Source organism: Schistosoma mansoni, chromosome W (genome assembly GCF_000237925.1).
Source record: "Schistosoma mansoni strain Puerto Rico chromosome W, complete genome".
Taxonomy (NCBI): domain Eukaryota; kingdom Metazoa; phylum Platyhelminthes; class Trematoda; order Strigeidida; family Schistosomatidae; genus Schistosoma; species Schistosoma mansoni.
The window spans coordinates 58,518,297-58,536,211 of record NC_031502.1 but is presented as its reverse complement, the minus strand read 5'-3'; the positions used below and the strand labels follow the sequence as shown (position 1 = coordinate 58,536,211).

The 17,915-nt window shown below is 33.7% G+C and overlaps 1 protein-coding gene and 2 non-coding genes across 3 annotated transcripts in view; 1 reads left to right on the top strand and 2 right to left on the bottom strand.

The window, feature by feature from the left end:
* Smp_163790 (putative nuclear hormone receptor) overlaps positions 1 to 17,915 on the top strand; it is a gene marked incomplete at its 3' end in the record, with an annotated part of 109,302 nt that overhangs the window by 37,498 nt on the left and 53,889 nt on the right. The window contains exons 4-5 of the mRNA XM_018790317.1: positions 4,951 to 5,092; positions 7,651 to 7,672. Coding sequence (XP_018655673.1) covers positions 4,951 to 5,092; positions 7,651 to 7,672 — 164 coding nt within the window. The remainder of the gene's footprint in view (positions 1 to 4,950; positions 5,093 to 7,650; positions 7,673 to 17,915) is intronic.
* On the bottom strand, positions 35 to 105 carry Smp_tRNA_00106_Pseudo_GTT.1.1. Its single transcript has one exon. It is a non-coding gene (tRNA).
* Smp_tRNA_02435_Gln_TTG.1.1 lies at positions 7,003 to 7,068 on the bottom strand. The gene has a single exon. It is a non-coding gene (tRNA).

Genomic DNA, 17,915 nt, shown 5'->3' with positions numbered 1-17,915 from the left:
CCCTTACTATTCTTATGTCACTAAATGCTACCGCTTCCAGCTGGGTTCGAACCACCAACCTTTCGGTTAACAGCCGAACGCGCTAGCCAGTTGGGGAAATTAATATATACACAACTGTGAATTAACATATTTGTGAATATAAGTTAATGAATGAACCTATTCATCGCATAGCATAAAAAAGTCAGTGTGCCTCATCCTGATATGCCAGATTAACACTCATATATAGCGATAATGAGAGCTTAAAACAAAATCAACAAAAATCACGTTTTTATATATCTCATTGTAGCCAACAAATAGATGGAAAAATGCATGAAAATCAATATGGTGTATTTATTGAATATTGAAATTTTGCTGTATAAACTCAACTTGAGAATCAAGAAGGTTAAATACGATAAAAGAGATATTGAATTCTAAATTAACTGAAGAATAAAAATATTAGGAAAAAAGATTAAAACATTTACCAGAAGAGGTTTTGTGGAGATTTCAGTATTTTCATAGTTGAAATCATAAGTCAATTGAAGCTAGACCACCATGAAAAACTTGGAAGCACTTAATGGCCGTTTCGTCCTACTGTGGGACTCCTCAGCACTGCGCATCCACGATCCCACCTCACGAGATTCGAACCCAAGACCTACCAGTCTCGCGCTAGAGCACTTAACCGATAAAATATTTACTTTTACTCTCTGTTATGAAAGGTAAATGGAGATTAACCTTTGACTTCTTTAAAACAAATGTCAAATTTAAGTCTTCTAATTGCCATTACTTCAGCGAGTTTTAATATTATCATAAAGTTAGATTGTTCGTTAACCATTTCGAATGTATTAATTGTATTCACTTATTGTTTTGTATATAGCAGAAGACATACTATCAAACTACAAAGACTGTTTTCCTCTCATAGGCTTAATTAATTTCCAATGTACATGATTTTTTGTGTACCTGTATTCTTTCATATTGTAGAGGGTATTTAAAAAAAATAAATTTATCAATTAATTGACAAGCCAAACAACTAATGGATTTATACTAAATCATGATTTAATTATAGTAAACGATGTTATGTCGTTTAATCCTCCATGGTGGTTTATTTCTGTCAATCGAATTATTTTATGTGTTCACAAATCTAAATGATTCCATACCACGGTGAACTTTGTCCTCAATGTTAGTTGATTATAGACGTTTACGAGAGTGGGAAGAGTCCGCTCTCCCTCTCGAAATGCTCTCACATGGCCACGCGTATATAGCCTCTGCCAATTAAGTTCTACTCACTGTCTTCTCGTGGCACTACTGTTGTTTACGAAATTGACAGGACGAAAAGCAAATGTCCGGTGCTTTAACCTGGTTGGCGGACACAGAAAGTCCACCTAGGGGAGTTAGAAAACCCTGATTCCAAACCAATGGTGCACATGGGCTCCAGTAATCTGAGGGAACAAATGGCGTATGAGTCAATCGTTGGTGACCGGCTACCATGGGACTGCATCTCCTCACGATGCTCCACTGCATTGTGGGTCAGACCTTTAGGTCAAAGGCTCCGGGTGTGGCTCCCTAAGAAAACCACCTGTTTCAGTTTGGGCACCTGAGTAGTCTCACAGCCCCCACACTAATCAAATGAGATTTGTGTGACGCATATGTATCTGGTGCCTCTTTGTACCAATATTTATGTGTTTAAATAATAAATTAATAATAGACGTTTACAAAGAAAATCTTTTCGCTTAATTTTCATTGACAGGCACTCTATGAAGATATATTTTATCATCATCTGTTAGACAATGTTAATTGTGGGGTTCGAATCCATGTCACCTAGTTACTATAATTTGTAGATCATATTTATGTGATATGGTTTAATATCAATTTTCTCTCAAATTTTAAACAATAGAATTAGGTTAATCAATGTGTTCAAACTTAATGAAAATGTTTTTAATGTAGTATGAAGGTCATAAAGTGAAACAGGATATATATCATTAATCATAGTTGAAATCATGAGTCAATTAAAGCTAGACCACTATGGAAAACCTGGAAGCACAGGACGGCCGTTTCATCCTATTATGTGACTCCTCAGCAGTGCGCATCCGCGATCCCGCCTCGTGAGACTCGAACCGAGGGCCTGTCAGTCTCGCGCCTCTTCTGAATTATATCATTAATCGTTCTCGAAACATTCATAAACTTATCAAAATTTCGTCAATAATCCCTGAGTAGAAATTTTTTCATTTTCATTTTAATCATTATAAAATAATTAATCGATTTGGGTTATTTAATTTACGCACGATTAAATAGATTTATCTTTTCTTTTTACGTTTTGCATCATTGGTTTTGTTGCTTAGTACAGAATATTTAGACTTTCGAAATGAAAAGGAAACAAAAAAATTGTATCAAAATGGTGGTTTTTGTGGAGTTTGTAGTAATTTAATAGTTGAATTCATAAGTTGATCGTGGATACCTGCTGCTGAGGAGTCCCATACTAAGAGTAAACGGCTGTATAATGCTTCCATGTTTTCAATGGTGGTCTAACTTCAATCGACTCATCAATTCAACTATTAAATAAATTGTACTTATGAAGAATCATTATTCATGTAAAAAAGAAAAAGAAAGCTACACTTTTATATCATTAGATATGTAGTACACATATCTAACTATTGGGTATACCTATATATAACTCATGGTATTTTAAGGTTGAATAGGTTTTTAAAAAAAATCTGGGAATGAGTAAATCAAGACATAGTCTTATTCCGTGAATGTTATTGACTTTTGGTGTGAAAAAAATACAGAAGGTGCAGACCAATTGGTTCGAATTTGTGGAATAACTGTAATCGATTATATCAGACGTATAACATAACTCAAGGTTTGCTACAGTAGCTGAAACTCATTCATTCTTTATCTTCCCTCTCCTATTTTCATAGTTGTCAATTTTAAATCACACTTTCATTTCTCATGTTCAACTTTCTTCCAATTCTCAGCTTGTTTATATTTGTTCTAGTTCAGTACTCTTTAAGAGTAGACAATCACAATCTTATCAAATATAGAACTCACTACCTTCTTGTTTTAAGGTGACTGCCTAAACTTCAAACCGTTTATTTGGAATTTAGTGATCCACAGTTCCAACGTCAGTCAGAGTGATTGGTAATGATGTCGTTATGTTGACGCATTTGGTACTATTTGGAAAACATTAATAGTAGCAATAGTAGTTGTTTTTGTTTATATAGACATTAGTAAAAAATTTTCCAATATTTAAAAAAGGAAGGTCGGAAACCATTCATTGAAGTATTATGCCCAGTAAATTATTTCTTAGATGTAAAGGATCAAGTCAAATATAACCAAATTATGTTTTGCTGCATGATATTGCTTTACGTAATTTTTTGACTCCATACTCTCACATGGCCACGCGTATATAGCCTCTGTCAGGGAAGTACTACTCACTGCCTTCTTGTGGCATTACAATTCTTTACGAAATTGAGAGGACGAAAAGCGAATGTCCGGCACTTTAACTGGGTTGGTGGACACGGAGAGTCCACCTAGTGGAGTTGGAAAACCCTGATTCTAAACCAATGGTGCACATGGGTCCTAGTATCCTGAGGGAACAAATGGCGTATGAACCAACTGTTGGTCACTGACCACCATGGGACTACATCTCTTTACGGTGCTCCACTGCCTTGTGATTTAGACTTTTAGGTCAAAGGCACCAGGTGTGACCTCGAAGAAAACCACCTGCTTCAGTTTGGGCGCCTGGGCAGTATCACAGCCCTCACACAAATGAAATGAGATTTGTGTGGCGCATATATATCTAGTGCCCCTTTGTACCAATATTTATCTGTTTAAATAGATAAATATATGTACCATTGTTTTAGGCGTTTTTCTTTCAAAAATATTTATAGTAAGTTATCTGGAGACTAACAGCTTTTGTATATCCTCTTACCTGCTATCATCTTCATTATTGACAAATGCAGTTAGGTTTTTTTAAAAAAAATATAAGATAATAATGAAAAGATGAGTAAGAGACTATACAAATTAAACTTTGATTAATTAGAAAACAGTATGCTGTGAAATTTCTATTGTTGGACAAATGCTAACAATTAATAGTTTTATGATTTGCCTCTAATTATTGAAAAAAGTACATTGTGATTTCGAGTCTCACAATCTAACAGAAGTTGGTAAAGCAGGGTTCGAACCTGAGATAGTTGCTGAAGGTTGGACACACTAACAACAGAGCCATTGCTTCTGTTTGACAGTAATGCTTTTAACTGTAACACAGTTTGATATCAGTTCGAGCTTTCTATATGGCATAAAGTTACTGGTATATTTTACCAGTAAATACCTACTAGTATAAGGCATAGATTCAGGACCTCTTATCAATAGTTCCTAATTATCTAGCATCAAATGAGTGTGAAATGTTTAAATACAAATTTCCTGTATTTATATACAGTAATCTGTATTCGGGTTGGCTTTTTTCTTTCGTCTAAAAGTGAAAGAATATAGGTTGAATTAAAATAGATCAGTGTATCAAATAAATCCAACATCCACAATTTTATCTGTTCTCATTTTCTTAACTTGATTCACAGATTGATCCCAGTAATGGAATCACTGAGAATGAAAAAGCACTTGATAGCTGTTTCATCCTAACATGAAACTCCTCAACGATTCACATTCATGACCTCATCGAGGATAGAACCTATGACCTTTAGGTCTCGTGGCGAATGCCTAACCTTAAGACTAGTGATTTGTCATCTAATTGTTTACATACTTGAATTCAGTTCTCATTTCCTTTTTTATAATCATCTGCATAGTAAACAATTAGATATGAAGTTTTACATCCTTAACAATGATATTGTCTAATACCTGTTTTTTTTTAAAAAGAATTATATGCTTCAGTAGGTTTGTTTTACTACATTTTCGTTTAGTCATTCAATATTATTTCATTAATTTAAATTTCCACTTTTCTAGTACGTTTTTCTTATTTTTTAGGGTTTCTTTCGGCGAACTGTCTTATCCAATGTTCGTTTAGAATGTCTTGGCAATAATGATTGTCCAATTACACCAGCTAATCGAAATATGTGTAAAAGTTGTCGATTTCAACGTTGTCTAGCAGTTGGCATGTCTAAAACTGGTTAGTTGTTATTTTGCTTAATATATACATATATATCATGCTGATGTACCAAATGCAAAAATGTGAAAGTTACGTATGAAATATCGTTTATCTGAAGTCAATAATTCGAGTAATTATCAGCAGACTTAGGACGCATTGTAAACAATACATTCTCTTGAATAATCTTTCTTCTGGTTAGCGTTTTTTTAGCGAGTTAGTTTTTCTACGGGATGGGGTCGCTAACCCCATGCCCAACCCTCCTCCTTTATCCGGGCTTGGGGCCGGCAGTAGCCCTCGGAGGAGCTACAGGCGGAGTTAATACATTCTCTCTTAACTACTTTTGAACATCTTATAGTATATGTAGAATAGATGGAATATGGTAAGTAGTGGAATCCAAGGTGTTCATTTCGTCCTATTTTGGTCTCATCAACTGCTAGCTACTCTTCATCTGTTCTATACAAATATATATAATAATGGATATGTCGAGGTAATTCACACAGGATGCACATATATCAACCAAAACTCATCTAAAATTGCAGTCGAAAACAAGATAATTGGAACTATAAGAAATTAAATTTGATAGTATAGTTTTTCTAGGATTAATTTTCTGTTTTTAGTAATTAAACAATGGCTTGATTAATGGCTCATATAGTAAAGTGTCAGTTAAATAGTTCATATTTCCAAGTGGTCCTCCATATGTATCTCAGTATACGCAGCTGATTAGTATTTCTAGACCTTTCACAGATCATCTAACTATTAGTTGATATAATTAACTTGGTAATCAATTTACACGTTAACTCTAATGTATAAACTTGTAGGAACAATGTAACATTGCATTGAATGTGTTACCTTGTGGTAGTCCTTCAAAATTTTCCTATAAAAAATATTCTGTTCTTCTTCATACTAGATAATGAGGATTTTGAAATATTGGAAAATTTACAATTGATTGATCTCTGGGTAGTAACCAATGTCATTTATTTCAAGTCCTTAATGCAGATTGAATTCTATCTATCGAATTGCAATATTTGCATTAGACTAAGTGACTGAAAATCATGTGCACTATGTTGAGATGTTGAGGTAGTGGTTGGAGGTAATCAACAGAAAACCTTGTACCACCTAGGTTTCCAACTATTCGACACTCTTCAGCCAGGTATACTTGTAACAAATTTTAAATACATCTCAATCCTACAGGAGGTCAGTCACGACACGAATAGCTCAGTGGTAACGTCTCTAACTGTGGAGCTGGGTGGAACGGGATACAGTCCGTCAATGAGCATCAGTTCCCTCAAGATTAAAGGTATACCTTACTGATGAGTGCCAAATAGCACAAAACCTAGGTCCAGGGTTTCTTGTTGACGCTAATTCCAACTCAGTTGGTTGCTTTTCCCACTGAAAATTTTTTTGTTATCATTCTGGATACGGTCATTAGTGCCTAATTCCAATCAAAGGCGAAACTAAGAGAACGCGAAAGTACTGAAAACAATAGACATCATTGTCTTTGGTTCTGTTACTTGACTAACAGATCATAGATTCTAGTCTGCTACCCATATTTATATTTCAAGTCTGTTTCATCAGCTGTCTTTACAAACTACTACTATTAATGCACACAAGCTTGTTCGATATAATTCATAGGAAGATTTCATCTTAATTGGCTGCAATTATTTATCAGCTGTGTATATAACCAATCTTTATAGAATATTGATGCGTCGAATCTAAACTAGTTTATCCTTCTAAAGGTTACACTCTAATTAACTTTCTAGTTGTTAAGTCATATTTTTTTAAAATATTTGTTTCAGTTTTAGAGTTTATACATTTTAAACAATTCACATAGTAAGCAGAGATGGATAGTGGCTAGCAGTGGAATCCAGGACGCGCGTTTCGTCCTATTTGGGACTCGTCAGCTGGATGTACCTGCATCTCAGAGTTGATGTTCACTCTGGGACTCGAACCCAGTACCCTCGCTTCAAACGCCATCGCGTTATCCACTCGGCCACTGAGTCCTGATAGCCACTTGCTTGTGCGATGGGGTGAAGTTTGAATTCACATAGTATTACGTTTATCACAATCAAGTCGTATATAAGATAACATTTTTCAAATAAATTTTGTTACACTGAACGTCTTTTTTTTTCTATCAGAATAAAATGAGGACACTTATTTGTTACACACTTTTTTCTTCTCTTATAGAATAGAGAAAGAAAGATATTGTATGCATAGATACATAGTTTCGAAGTGAATTAACCACTATAGACTTTTATGTAGGGTAGTTTATTCTCTTTCTTCACTTTTATTCTATTAATTGTATCATTCATTAGTTATTATATTGTCTTAAAAAAACAACATATGCCGTCGATAATTTAAACTATGCTATGCAAACATGTGGGAATAAACATAAATAAGGATAGTTGATCAACTGACCATTGGGTAGGTATATGTAGAAATGTATGTTAGGAGATATGTACATAAGACCTATGTATTATGTATATTATATTGAAGTGTCATTAATCGAATTGTAGTGTATCTATAGTTTCATTTTTCAGTCTTTTCTTTTTTGTCTCATTTTTTTTTTCGTATGTTTGAAGAATCGTCGAAAACTCAAAAAAAGTAAAATCATGTTTTGTTTTAATATGAGATTCTAAAATAATATACGATAGTGGAACAGTTTATTATCTATTGAATCTGATGGATTTCAGGTGTTTTTTTCTTGTGTTATGAGCTATTTATTATATTTATTTGAACACATAAATATTGATACAAGGGGGCACCAGATATGTATACGCCGCACAAAAATTGTCATTTCATTTAATTGTATGAGGGCTATCATACTGCCCGGGTGCCCAGACCGAAGCAGGTAAATATGTATAACTAACTTTCAGCCATCCTCCAAGTATGAAAGCTAGTGATGGTACTTTGTTGTTCAAACTGTAGTAGATGGGGTGGTATTCGAAAGCGAAACTTAGTCTCCGAAAGTTGGACACAGTAATTACTGGTCCTTAGTTCCACATATTAACATATTAAGACAAGTGTTCATTCAGTAGGAATATTCTAGAAGTTTTTCTTGACAAATTTACTTTTAAAGAGGAATATTGCTAAACTGAAAATTTGAAAGATTTGATCAGAAGGGGTTTCGTGGAGATTTCAGTATTTTCATAGTTGAAATCATGAGACTGATAAGTCCTGGGTTTGAATCTCGCGAGGCGGGATCGTGAATACGCACTGCTGAGAAGTCCCACAATATGACGAAACGGCCGTCCAGTGCTTCCAGGTTTTCCATGATGGTCTAGCTTCAATTGACTCATGATTTCAACTATAAAAATTTGAAAGATTTTCTAATTAGTTTTTTAAAATAGTAAACAAATCCAGGGCTCTAGTTGTTCCAAAAGTTTAACTTTTTATATACATGTATGTATACATATTAGTCTCTTCGTTCAGGTTTGAATGAACAATATCAAGTATTTTAAACATTATGTTTTTAATACATTATAGTACTGTGTCACTACATTTCCTGGTTAATCACTGGTAAATAACATTTTACGCTTGGTCGTTAGTAAATGATTCAATAGACAACTTTATGTATCATGTAGAATTTTATGCTCTTTGTTTCTTTCACTCTATCTGTTCTAAAATGTCTGTGTCTTAAATCATATTGCATTATGTATCGTTATCATACTCACTTACTCACTTACGCCTACCACTCCCTTTGGAAGAGCATATGTCTCCTACAACGATAATAATTTTGCGTTATATCATGGATGTCAGACAGCACTTATAACCTACCGATTTGTTATATTTATTGACAGATCGCCATAGAAATCTTGCTCTATTTCATTGTGTGTGTACGTGTGTGTATTGGTACAACCTTGTTTATTTGTATGTAATTAAGCAGAACAAAATGTCACAATGGAAATACCATTCATATGAAATTACCTGTGTAAACATTAACTAAGGCTCTTATTTCGATTGTTATGTTCATCTGTCTTTTACCTGATTTATTTAGTTTTTGATATCATAAACTGACTTAGACTAGAAAACCAGTGGAAACCTGCGAGCATTGAACAGTAGTTTCTTCCTGGTGTGAGAATCCTCAGCAGTGGGGATTCGGAAGGTATTTTTATGACCCTAACAATATTCAGTAATCTCTATAAGCCATCATTATGTTAATTATGGTGTGATCATTAGTGACTCACTTTGAAAGGAAATTTCCGTAGTTCTAATGAGAAACCGTGATCAGTGGAGTTCGATTGTATCAGGTGCGAGGAAGGTACCGACTGAAACCGTTGGAAGATGGTTATGCAAAATCAAGAATTGATTGACGTTAGGCATATACAGCATTGGATTATGAGTCAGTGGCCTATAGATTGGGCGTTCGCATGCGAGAATGAATGTCATAGGTCCGATCCCTGATGTCAGAATCGTGAATGCTTACTACTTAGAAGTCTCATACTAGAATAAAATAGCTAGCCAGTGCTTTCAGGTTTTTAACGTTTATCCAACTTGGGTCGATTCATGAACTCATTAACATTCGGTAATCTCCATAATCCTTCATGCTACCAATCAATTTTGTGATTTGTGTCTTAATAGTTTGGTACACACTCTTTGGTGTTATATTGATGGTGTTTATGTTTGGATAAAAAAATGTGAATTCCACGAAATTTGTCTTTTTAAAACCAATTTCAAGTTTAGAATTGCGAAGTGGTTTTGGTTAGCAACTATTTGGAAATCAAGAAGCTCTGGAAATACTTGTTTCAAAAATAGCATCAACTATCAATTCACTTAAAAAGCTATTTGATTGCATACAATTATTTCTTCTGAATTAATATTAAATCAGGATATTGTCAATTGTTAACTTGATATCGAAATCGAAACTTCCGAAATATGTAACAAACATATTATAACTGAACTTACTTACGCCTGTTACCCCTTGTGGAGGAACTTTAAGCTGCCCACCAGCATTCTCCATCGAACTCTGTCCTGGACAATCCTTTCCAGTTGTTTCCAATTGCTATTCATTCTTTTGATGTCTCCCTCCAATTCCCGATGCAATGTGCCACTTGATCTTCCTCTTTTTCGTTTCCCTTCGGGATTTCAGGTACTTAAAAGTCTCCACCTGTTTCGGAGTTTCTCCATCAAATGTGATTGGGTTGATGTTCTCCGTGTTGTATTGATTTATTGTTTTTTCTCTTGTGTATTTTGAGGCCTACTCATCCAGAGGCTTCTGCCACACTAGATGTCTTCATCTGCATTTTTTGGTGTGTATAGGATAGAAGGGCCAGGTCATCTGCGAAGTCTAAATCTTCTAATGGATTCTGAGATATCCATTGTATTCTTTGCTTTCCCTCAGGTGCGGAGGTTTTCATAATCCAGTCGACCACCAGAAGTAAGAGGGAGGGGGGGAGTAGACAGCCTTGTCTGACACCGGTCCTCACTTCGAATGTGTCTGTCAGCTATCCTTTATAACTGAACTGTTGAAATTTACTTGAAATAATTATTAATTGTTAATATCTAAATTGAACAAGTTTACCTGTATCCCTTTTTAACTGGTTGACCATTATAATGAGGTTGATGCTTCATTGTTTACTGTTAGTTAATATTGTAGAGATTCATGTAATAATAACAGTAGGATTTAATCTGAAGCTTTTTCCTGACTTGTCTTTCAATAATAACTAGTTATTGGAGATCGGAGTGCATTGAATAATTTTGAACTGATTATTGGACGTTTCAAAATTGGTAGTTTTATTGAATAAACTATAGTTCTTAATTCTGACCAGTATTATAATCTAAAATTTTTCAAATATCTAGTTTTTGTCTATAAAAGATTGATTCCACTTCCTGTACATTTTCTTAGTACTACAAATTGTAATGTAAGTCAATAGTTTAATAGTTAGAACACTTGATCAGTAAATCACAAATTTGAAACCCACTACACCTTATTTTTGATCAACCAGTTGGTATCACTGTTTGTCACATTAAGGTTTGATGGTTTAAAGCCGAGTACATAAATACGTACTTAGTAAATGTCTTGGATTGACCTTAATTGTCTGTCCAACCCTTCCAGTATATGTACAAACAAAATTGACTAGAGTTGTTCAGTATAATAGATAACTGATTGACTAAGGTTTCAAGAAACAAAAATCATTGAACAACTAGCGGAATTAAAATTTTCGTAAATATATAGAATGTTTTATGAATTACTTATCAAATAATAAGGAATCAGTCAGGATCTAAAATAAAGGCTGAATAATACCTAACATGGATTTCAACCAAAAGCTTACCCTATCAAATTTGGTATTAGCAGCCATCACAAATAGATAGTGTTGCTCAAATTCTTTTTTGTATTGTTTGTTTGAATCCTTCAATTGATGTTTAGGACTGTCTCTTATTGGCATATGTGCATAATGTGCTGATTGCCTAGATATTACCTTAAGTCATAAGCATTCTAAGCAAAGATGGATGGTGATTAGCATTGGAATCCAGAACACACGTTTCGTCCTACTTGAAACTCATTGACTGGATATACCTGCATCTCAGAGTTGATGTTCACTCTGGGATTAGAACACAGTATAATTCGCTTCCAACTTCTTCGCATTATCCACTTAACCACTAAGTCCAGACAGCCACTACTTGTGCTTTTAAGTAAATGAATTTCTTCTTTTACTATCTTCAAGTGAATGCATATTGTCACCAAAGTTAACAATTTCATCATGAACTAAATCAACATACTACTCCCTTTTTAATGTATCCTAGTGAAATTACCTTTTTTTATCGATGATCTTCGGTTATTAATTCTTTCTCTTCCAAATCAGTAAATAGATATTAATAGGATATCTTCAATAGTAATTTCAAACTTCATCTCTTAAGAACTGCTTTTCTTATCATTTTTTTTGTATTTACTCTTCGTTTATTGTATTTACATTTTTGTTTTCTCTTCATTTCATTGGCACACTTTTTTGTGAATTACTTATTTTAAATTTGACCTTGACCGACTATTATGTGTTTTTAAACTAGAATATGGAAACTTTTTTTTTTGGGGGGGGGTATGTAGTTAAATATTATGACTGTTTTTTATTGAGGTTAATACTTTCAAAGTATATTAGTGTATATATGTATATACAAACACATTTTTAGTAAGCTTGACGCATACATGCTTACTTATATATGCACATTTTGGCATTCTTAGATTAGTTTACATTCTTTTACTATTATTATTATTATTATTAGTAGTAGTAGTAGTAATAAGTAGTATTGGTGTTGTTGTTCTTAATAAAGGAATCAAATAAAGTTTGTTATTATTATTATTATTATTGGAACTTTTAACTAAGTCAATCAATAACGGTCGGGTTATTGGACAGTTTTTTTTAAGATCTTAATAACTCTTATTGTTGTTTTCGTGTTCTGATACTGGATCGTTGTATATAGTGTACGTACATATATATAATTCAATGCACATGTTGGCTTTTTTATAGTCCATTGTTATAGTAAACAACAAGGGTTATAATAAAAATTATGTTAGACAGTAAACCAACTTATTAATAGGTGTATAATTGAATTACTCGATTTTATTTTGTGTATTGCATAGAACGAGATTTTGAATGAGTAATCAACCATTGAATTGTTTCTTGGTTTACACAACGGACAGACCGTAGATAGACAGTCAATGAATATCATGAAGTATTTGATAGTTTTTCCATTTTTTTTATGGAACTCCTCAGCGGTGCACACTGCAATTTTGATAACAGTCTAACCTTCAAATGACAAGACAAATATTCAACCTTTAGGCCACTGAGTTAGCATCAAATGATTTCTAACTTTAACCAACTTGTGATATTGTATAACCATCTTTGAATATTGTAATGTCTAAACTCGATTGATCACGAATCTTCACTTACGCCTCTGAAGCAAGTTATTAGCAAACACACTATATTATTTTTGTTATGTTTTTTTTTGTAATTTCGGTCTCCATCAGTGAGTCAGTCACAACGTAGAACTTCATACGTACGTACATCAGTTTGAGTTGCCATACCACATTACCACAGAAATACAATTGTCGATTCAAATCCCATAGTGGTGGAGGTAGTAAGAGTATAAGCAGTAATCCGAAAGATTAGGGTTTGAATATGTTATTCAAGGAGTATAATCCAGTGAAATAAAATTGGAAAGAGAAAAAATAAAGGGACATAAATAATTCAGAAGATTAGAATTTGGCAGAACACAAAGAGTGGATGCACCTTCACCATTGCAAACGACATTGAGCCATGTCATTCACGGTCATTAACCATCGATTGCTATCATCTGGCGGATCCCAACTAGATAGTCTACACTTACCAACATGGCTCAGTCCACTTTTCAGTGACTTGATGGATTTGTGCCACGTTTTGGTCTGACCACCCCTAACCATTTCGGTTTCCATGGTTATCCACAACTGATGTTAATTCGTGACGAATATCACCTACAAATATATTTCATTCTATTCCCCCAATTATTTACGCTGAATGTGTTGATTATTTCAGTAACTAGATTTTCCTGTATTATTTTTTAATTTCAGGAAGTCGTATTGGTCGACAACCTAATGCAATTAAATATTATTGTGCTCGAGAAATTTCTCAATTAACTAATTCCAATGATTGTGAAGCGACCACAACCATGAATCCATCTTCAAGTTCATCAAATAAACATGAATCTAACCGACGTAATTCAATTAGTCATAGTAGTACTAGTAGTGGTACTACAAATCTTAGTTGTAACATCGGTAATAATGGTAATAAAAATAATAATATTACTACTAATCATGATGATAATAATCATAACAGTAGTAAGAATAATAATCTTAATGAACATGATTTATTGTCAATTGCTGAAGAACATTGTAGATCAGTATTAGGCCAATCAAATTATCCATCATCTAGTTGGCCTTCATTTAAACGCATGATGTCTAATCTTGATCATTTGGATTCAATTAATAACACTACTATCGCCAATACGGCCACCGTCTCCATAACAACAACAACAACGGTGACGACGACAACAACAATAATATCAACAACTGGAGTATCTTTAGTTCCATCAAGTATTCCTTTAACATCAACATCTACAGTAAATCCTTTCATTGAACGCAATAATCATAATTATAATGAGTTACACAATACTGGTGATTCGTTGAAAAATGGTTCTTTATTATCTTTATCACCGTCTTCATCTACATCACCATCGTCAGGGATTAAAAGTCATATAAAGTATAAGACAGATACACGTCCACAATATCTTAATTCTCAGTCACGTCCTTTTCATCATCATCCTCCTCCTCCTCCACAATCAACTCAGAATAATTGTTTTAATAACAACAATATTGGTATGAGCGGTAGTAATAATAATACTGCTAATGGTGTCGTCCTTCTCTCTGGCCGTGGGGATTCTATTTTACCTTCATCTACTTCCAATGGTGCTAGTCATGGTAGTGATTATTTTTTAATTGATCCTTCAAGAAATATTACTAAACGACGTAAAACAATATCGTCTGAAATGGATGTTAACCTAGAGATCTCTGATAATAGTATTACATCTTCAAAATTAACACCTATTAATTCAGTACACATACGTGATGATGATGATGACGTTGATGATGAAGGCTGCGATCACGATGATATTGATTATGTTAATGACAACGTTGACGGTGTTGGAAATGGAAGTTCTGCTAGTGGTTCTAATGGTAATGAACATTTAAATCAACGTTACAGTCATAGACATGAACAACAACATCATCCTATACAGCGACCTGTACATCATCGTCACCAACAACAACAACAACAACAACACCATAACACGGACTTGACAAGATTGAATGAAGAGAATATCTATAATGTTATCGGTTCTGTTAATAATGATTTGAATATCGGTAATAGTTGTAGAAGTAATAATAATAATGGTAGTATAATCAATAGTAGATATGAGAAACTTACAGATAGTGTGAAAATCCATAACATATCAGTGGATAATTTCTCATTTATTAATCAATCAAGGCATTTATCAAATCAAATTAACTTGCCAAATAATAATGAACAAAATATCAACAATAGTAATAATAATAATGATTGTTCCAATGTACTTAACCAGTTACAATTTAAAAAGTGAGTTTTGTAATTGCTTTATCTATTCTTAAGTATTCTGGTTTAAAATGTTTGAAAAGGTTTTGTTCTGTAGTATACAAATGGTTTATTTGTTGTTGCTTTTTAAACTGATAGTTTAATGTTATTGAGATGGTAGAGAAGATTTGTAGCTCAGGTGGGTGATTTTAATGGAGTTTTTTTCTCTGAGCTGGATGGTTTGGTCGTGAAGCTTTCATCCTCCTTCTGAACGACATTATCAGCACAAACTTCGGGTAGATGTGAAGTGTTTATGCTGATGATGTCGTTCAGAAGGACAATGAAAGTTCCACGATCAAACCATCCAGCTTAGAGAACAAAACTCCATCAAAAAGTTTAATGTTATACTTCTCTTAATAAGTCTACTGAATTCCTCAACTCAACTACTATTTTTCTTTAGACAACCTGAAGATAATGCCATTAGCTATTAAAGAAATTAGGTGTAATTTATGTAACTAGATTACATTAATTTGTTATCAGTTTCTGTTATCACGATCATGTGATATATTTTTTTTTGTAATGATAATGACCGATCTTTATTTTGACAAGGTTATGTAAGTAGTGTGTTTGTTGGTTGAATCGGCGCACTTTATTAGTTGAAGGTCATTTCTCTTGTAACATTTAACTTGATATTGAATTACATGTGATTATAAGGTAACAGATATTGATTAGTACTTGTATTGATGATACCTTACAAAAGTATCGTGTTCATCTTATTTCCTGTTGAATTATTCGGCAAAATTCAGTAAAATTGATATTTCATAGTTTGGCACAAGTCGTAAAACTTAGATGATTTTATAAAAACATGAGCTTTTAACTGAAATTTTTACAGATCATTATTTCATGGGAAAAGAGAAAAAGTCTATTCTTTAAACCATGTGACTTTCAATCAATAAGGGTGGTAAGTTTAGACCCTCTTACTACTACACCTACTTCGGTTTGAACAACCCCGGGTAGGTGAGCATACTAGTTGTCAGCTTCACCTACTGTTTTTTTCCATCTTGTAGAACACTGTATATGAAAAAGCTAATAACCTGATCAGTAAAATTCGATCGGGTATTATTTATACATCAGTGTCAATTTAAAAATCACAATCCTACATAAGTTAGTCAGTCCATCAGTCGTGAGAATGAATAGCTCGGTGGTAAATTTTCTAAATGTAACACTGAATGACATGGATTTCAATTTTATGCAGAACATCAAACTTTTGAGGATTACAGTTTAACTCCCTGATCAGTGTTGACTAAGACGAAACATAGGTGTAAATTTTCAATCACTTAATATCTGTATGAGAATATTTCAACGATGAATTAACTTTGTAGGTATAAACTAATAGGAAATAGTCAACTGGTATAACCTTCATTTATAATTCGGATTATTAAGATACGTACGTACGTACGAAGTTCTACGTTGTAACTGACTGACTGACTGATTAAGATACTATAGCTTGACTTTGGTTTAATAAGTAATTCTGTTTTTATCAATTAATTAGTCACTTAAATGCGACGTAGAACCTGGTACGTGTATACATCGGTCCAGGTCGCCATACAGCGGGATGAAATTGTTCCTTCTTCGTTCATACAAATATAAAATCTAAAAAAATAAATATGATTAAAAATTGCTTAGGTTAAGGGCTTACTAGTTGAAACATCCGATCTTATTATGTTACATTCCGGGTTTAAACTCTATTTCACGTTAATGTCAATTGAGTCTTTTGTTAAATTGACTACTCTATTTAAGAAGACAGGTCAGCTGAATCTATACATATTTATTGCAAATTGGATTTTTCAATATTTTTATATTCCATTATTAAAATTACTTTGTATACATAGTAGCAGAACATTGCCTGGTTAGTTATTTTTAAGAACAGGAATGAATATTAAGTCATAAACACTGTTGAGATTATCCATCCTTCATCATTGTTAAATATGCGGTATTAAGCACTCATTTATTGAATTAGTGGTAAGCATACAAACGTGCCAGGGAAGTCCTACTCACTGCATTCTCGTGGCGGGGGTGTTGTTCACGAAAGTGAGAGGACGAAAAGCGAATGTCGGAAGGTAATAAGTTTAATAATACGTTTAAATTGTTTTCAATAATATTAAAATTTGAAAACTGCTAGCTAGTTAATACACATAATTCAATAGTTAATTGAACGTAATCTAATAATTCTTTTGTAAATTTTAAATGTTTACCTTATTTTATAGTTGACATCATGAGTCAATTGAAGCCAGACCACCATAGAAAACCTGGAAGCACTGGATGGTCGTTTCGCCCTATTGTAGGACTCCTCAGCAATGCTCATCCACGGTCCCACCTCACGAGATTCGAACCCAGGACCTATTAGTCTCGCGCGCGAGCGCTTAACCTCCAGTCCGCTGAGGTGGCTGGCATTCAACGGTGTTAATGTCCAACTTCAACCAATCCGCGAAATTGAGCAACCATCCACCATTGTCTTCAGTGAGTTTTTATCTCACGACAGACCCGGTCGAACTCCACTGGTCACTGCTTCTCACTAGAACTCTAGGAAATACCTCTTGGAACCAGACACCGTCCAGTGCTGCCACGTTTTCCATAGTGGTCTAGCTTCAATTGGCTCATGATTTCAATTATAAAAAATCATAATTTTTCATAGTCGACTCACGCTTTCAACTATGAAAATACTAAATCTCCACAAAAACCCCCTCTGATAATCATAATTTTTATTATTT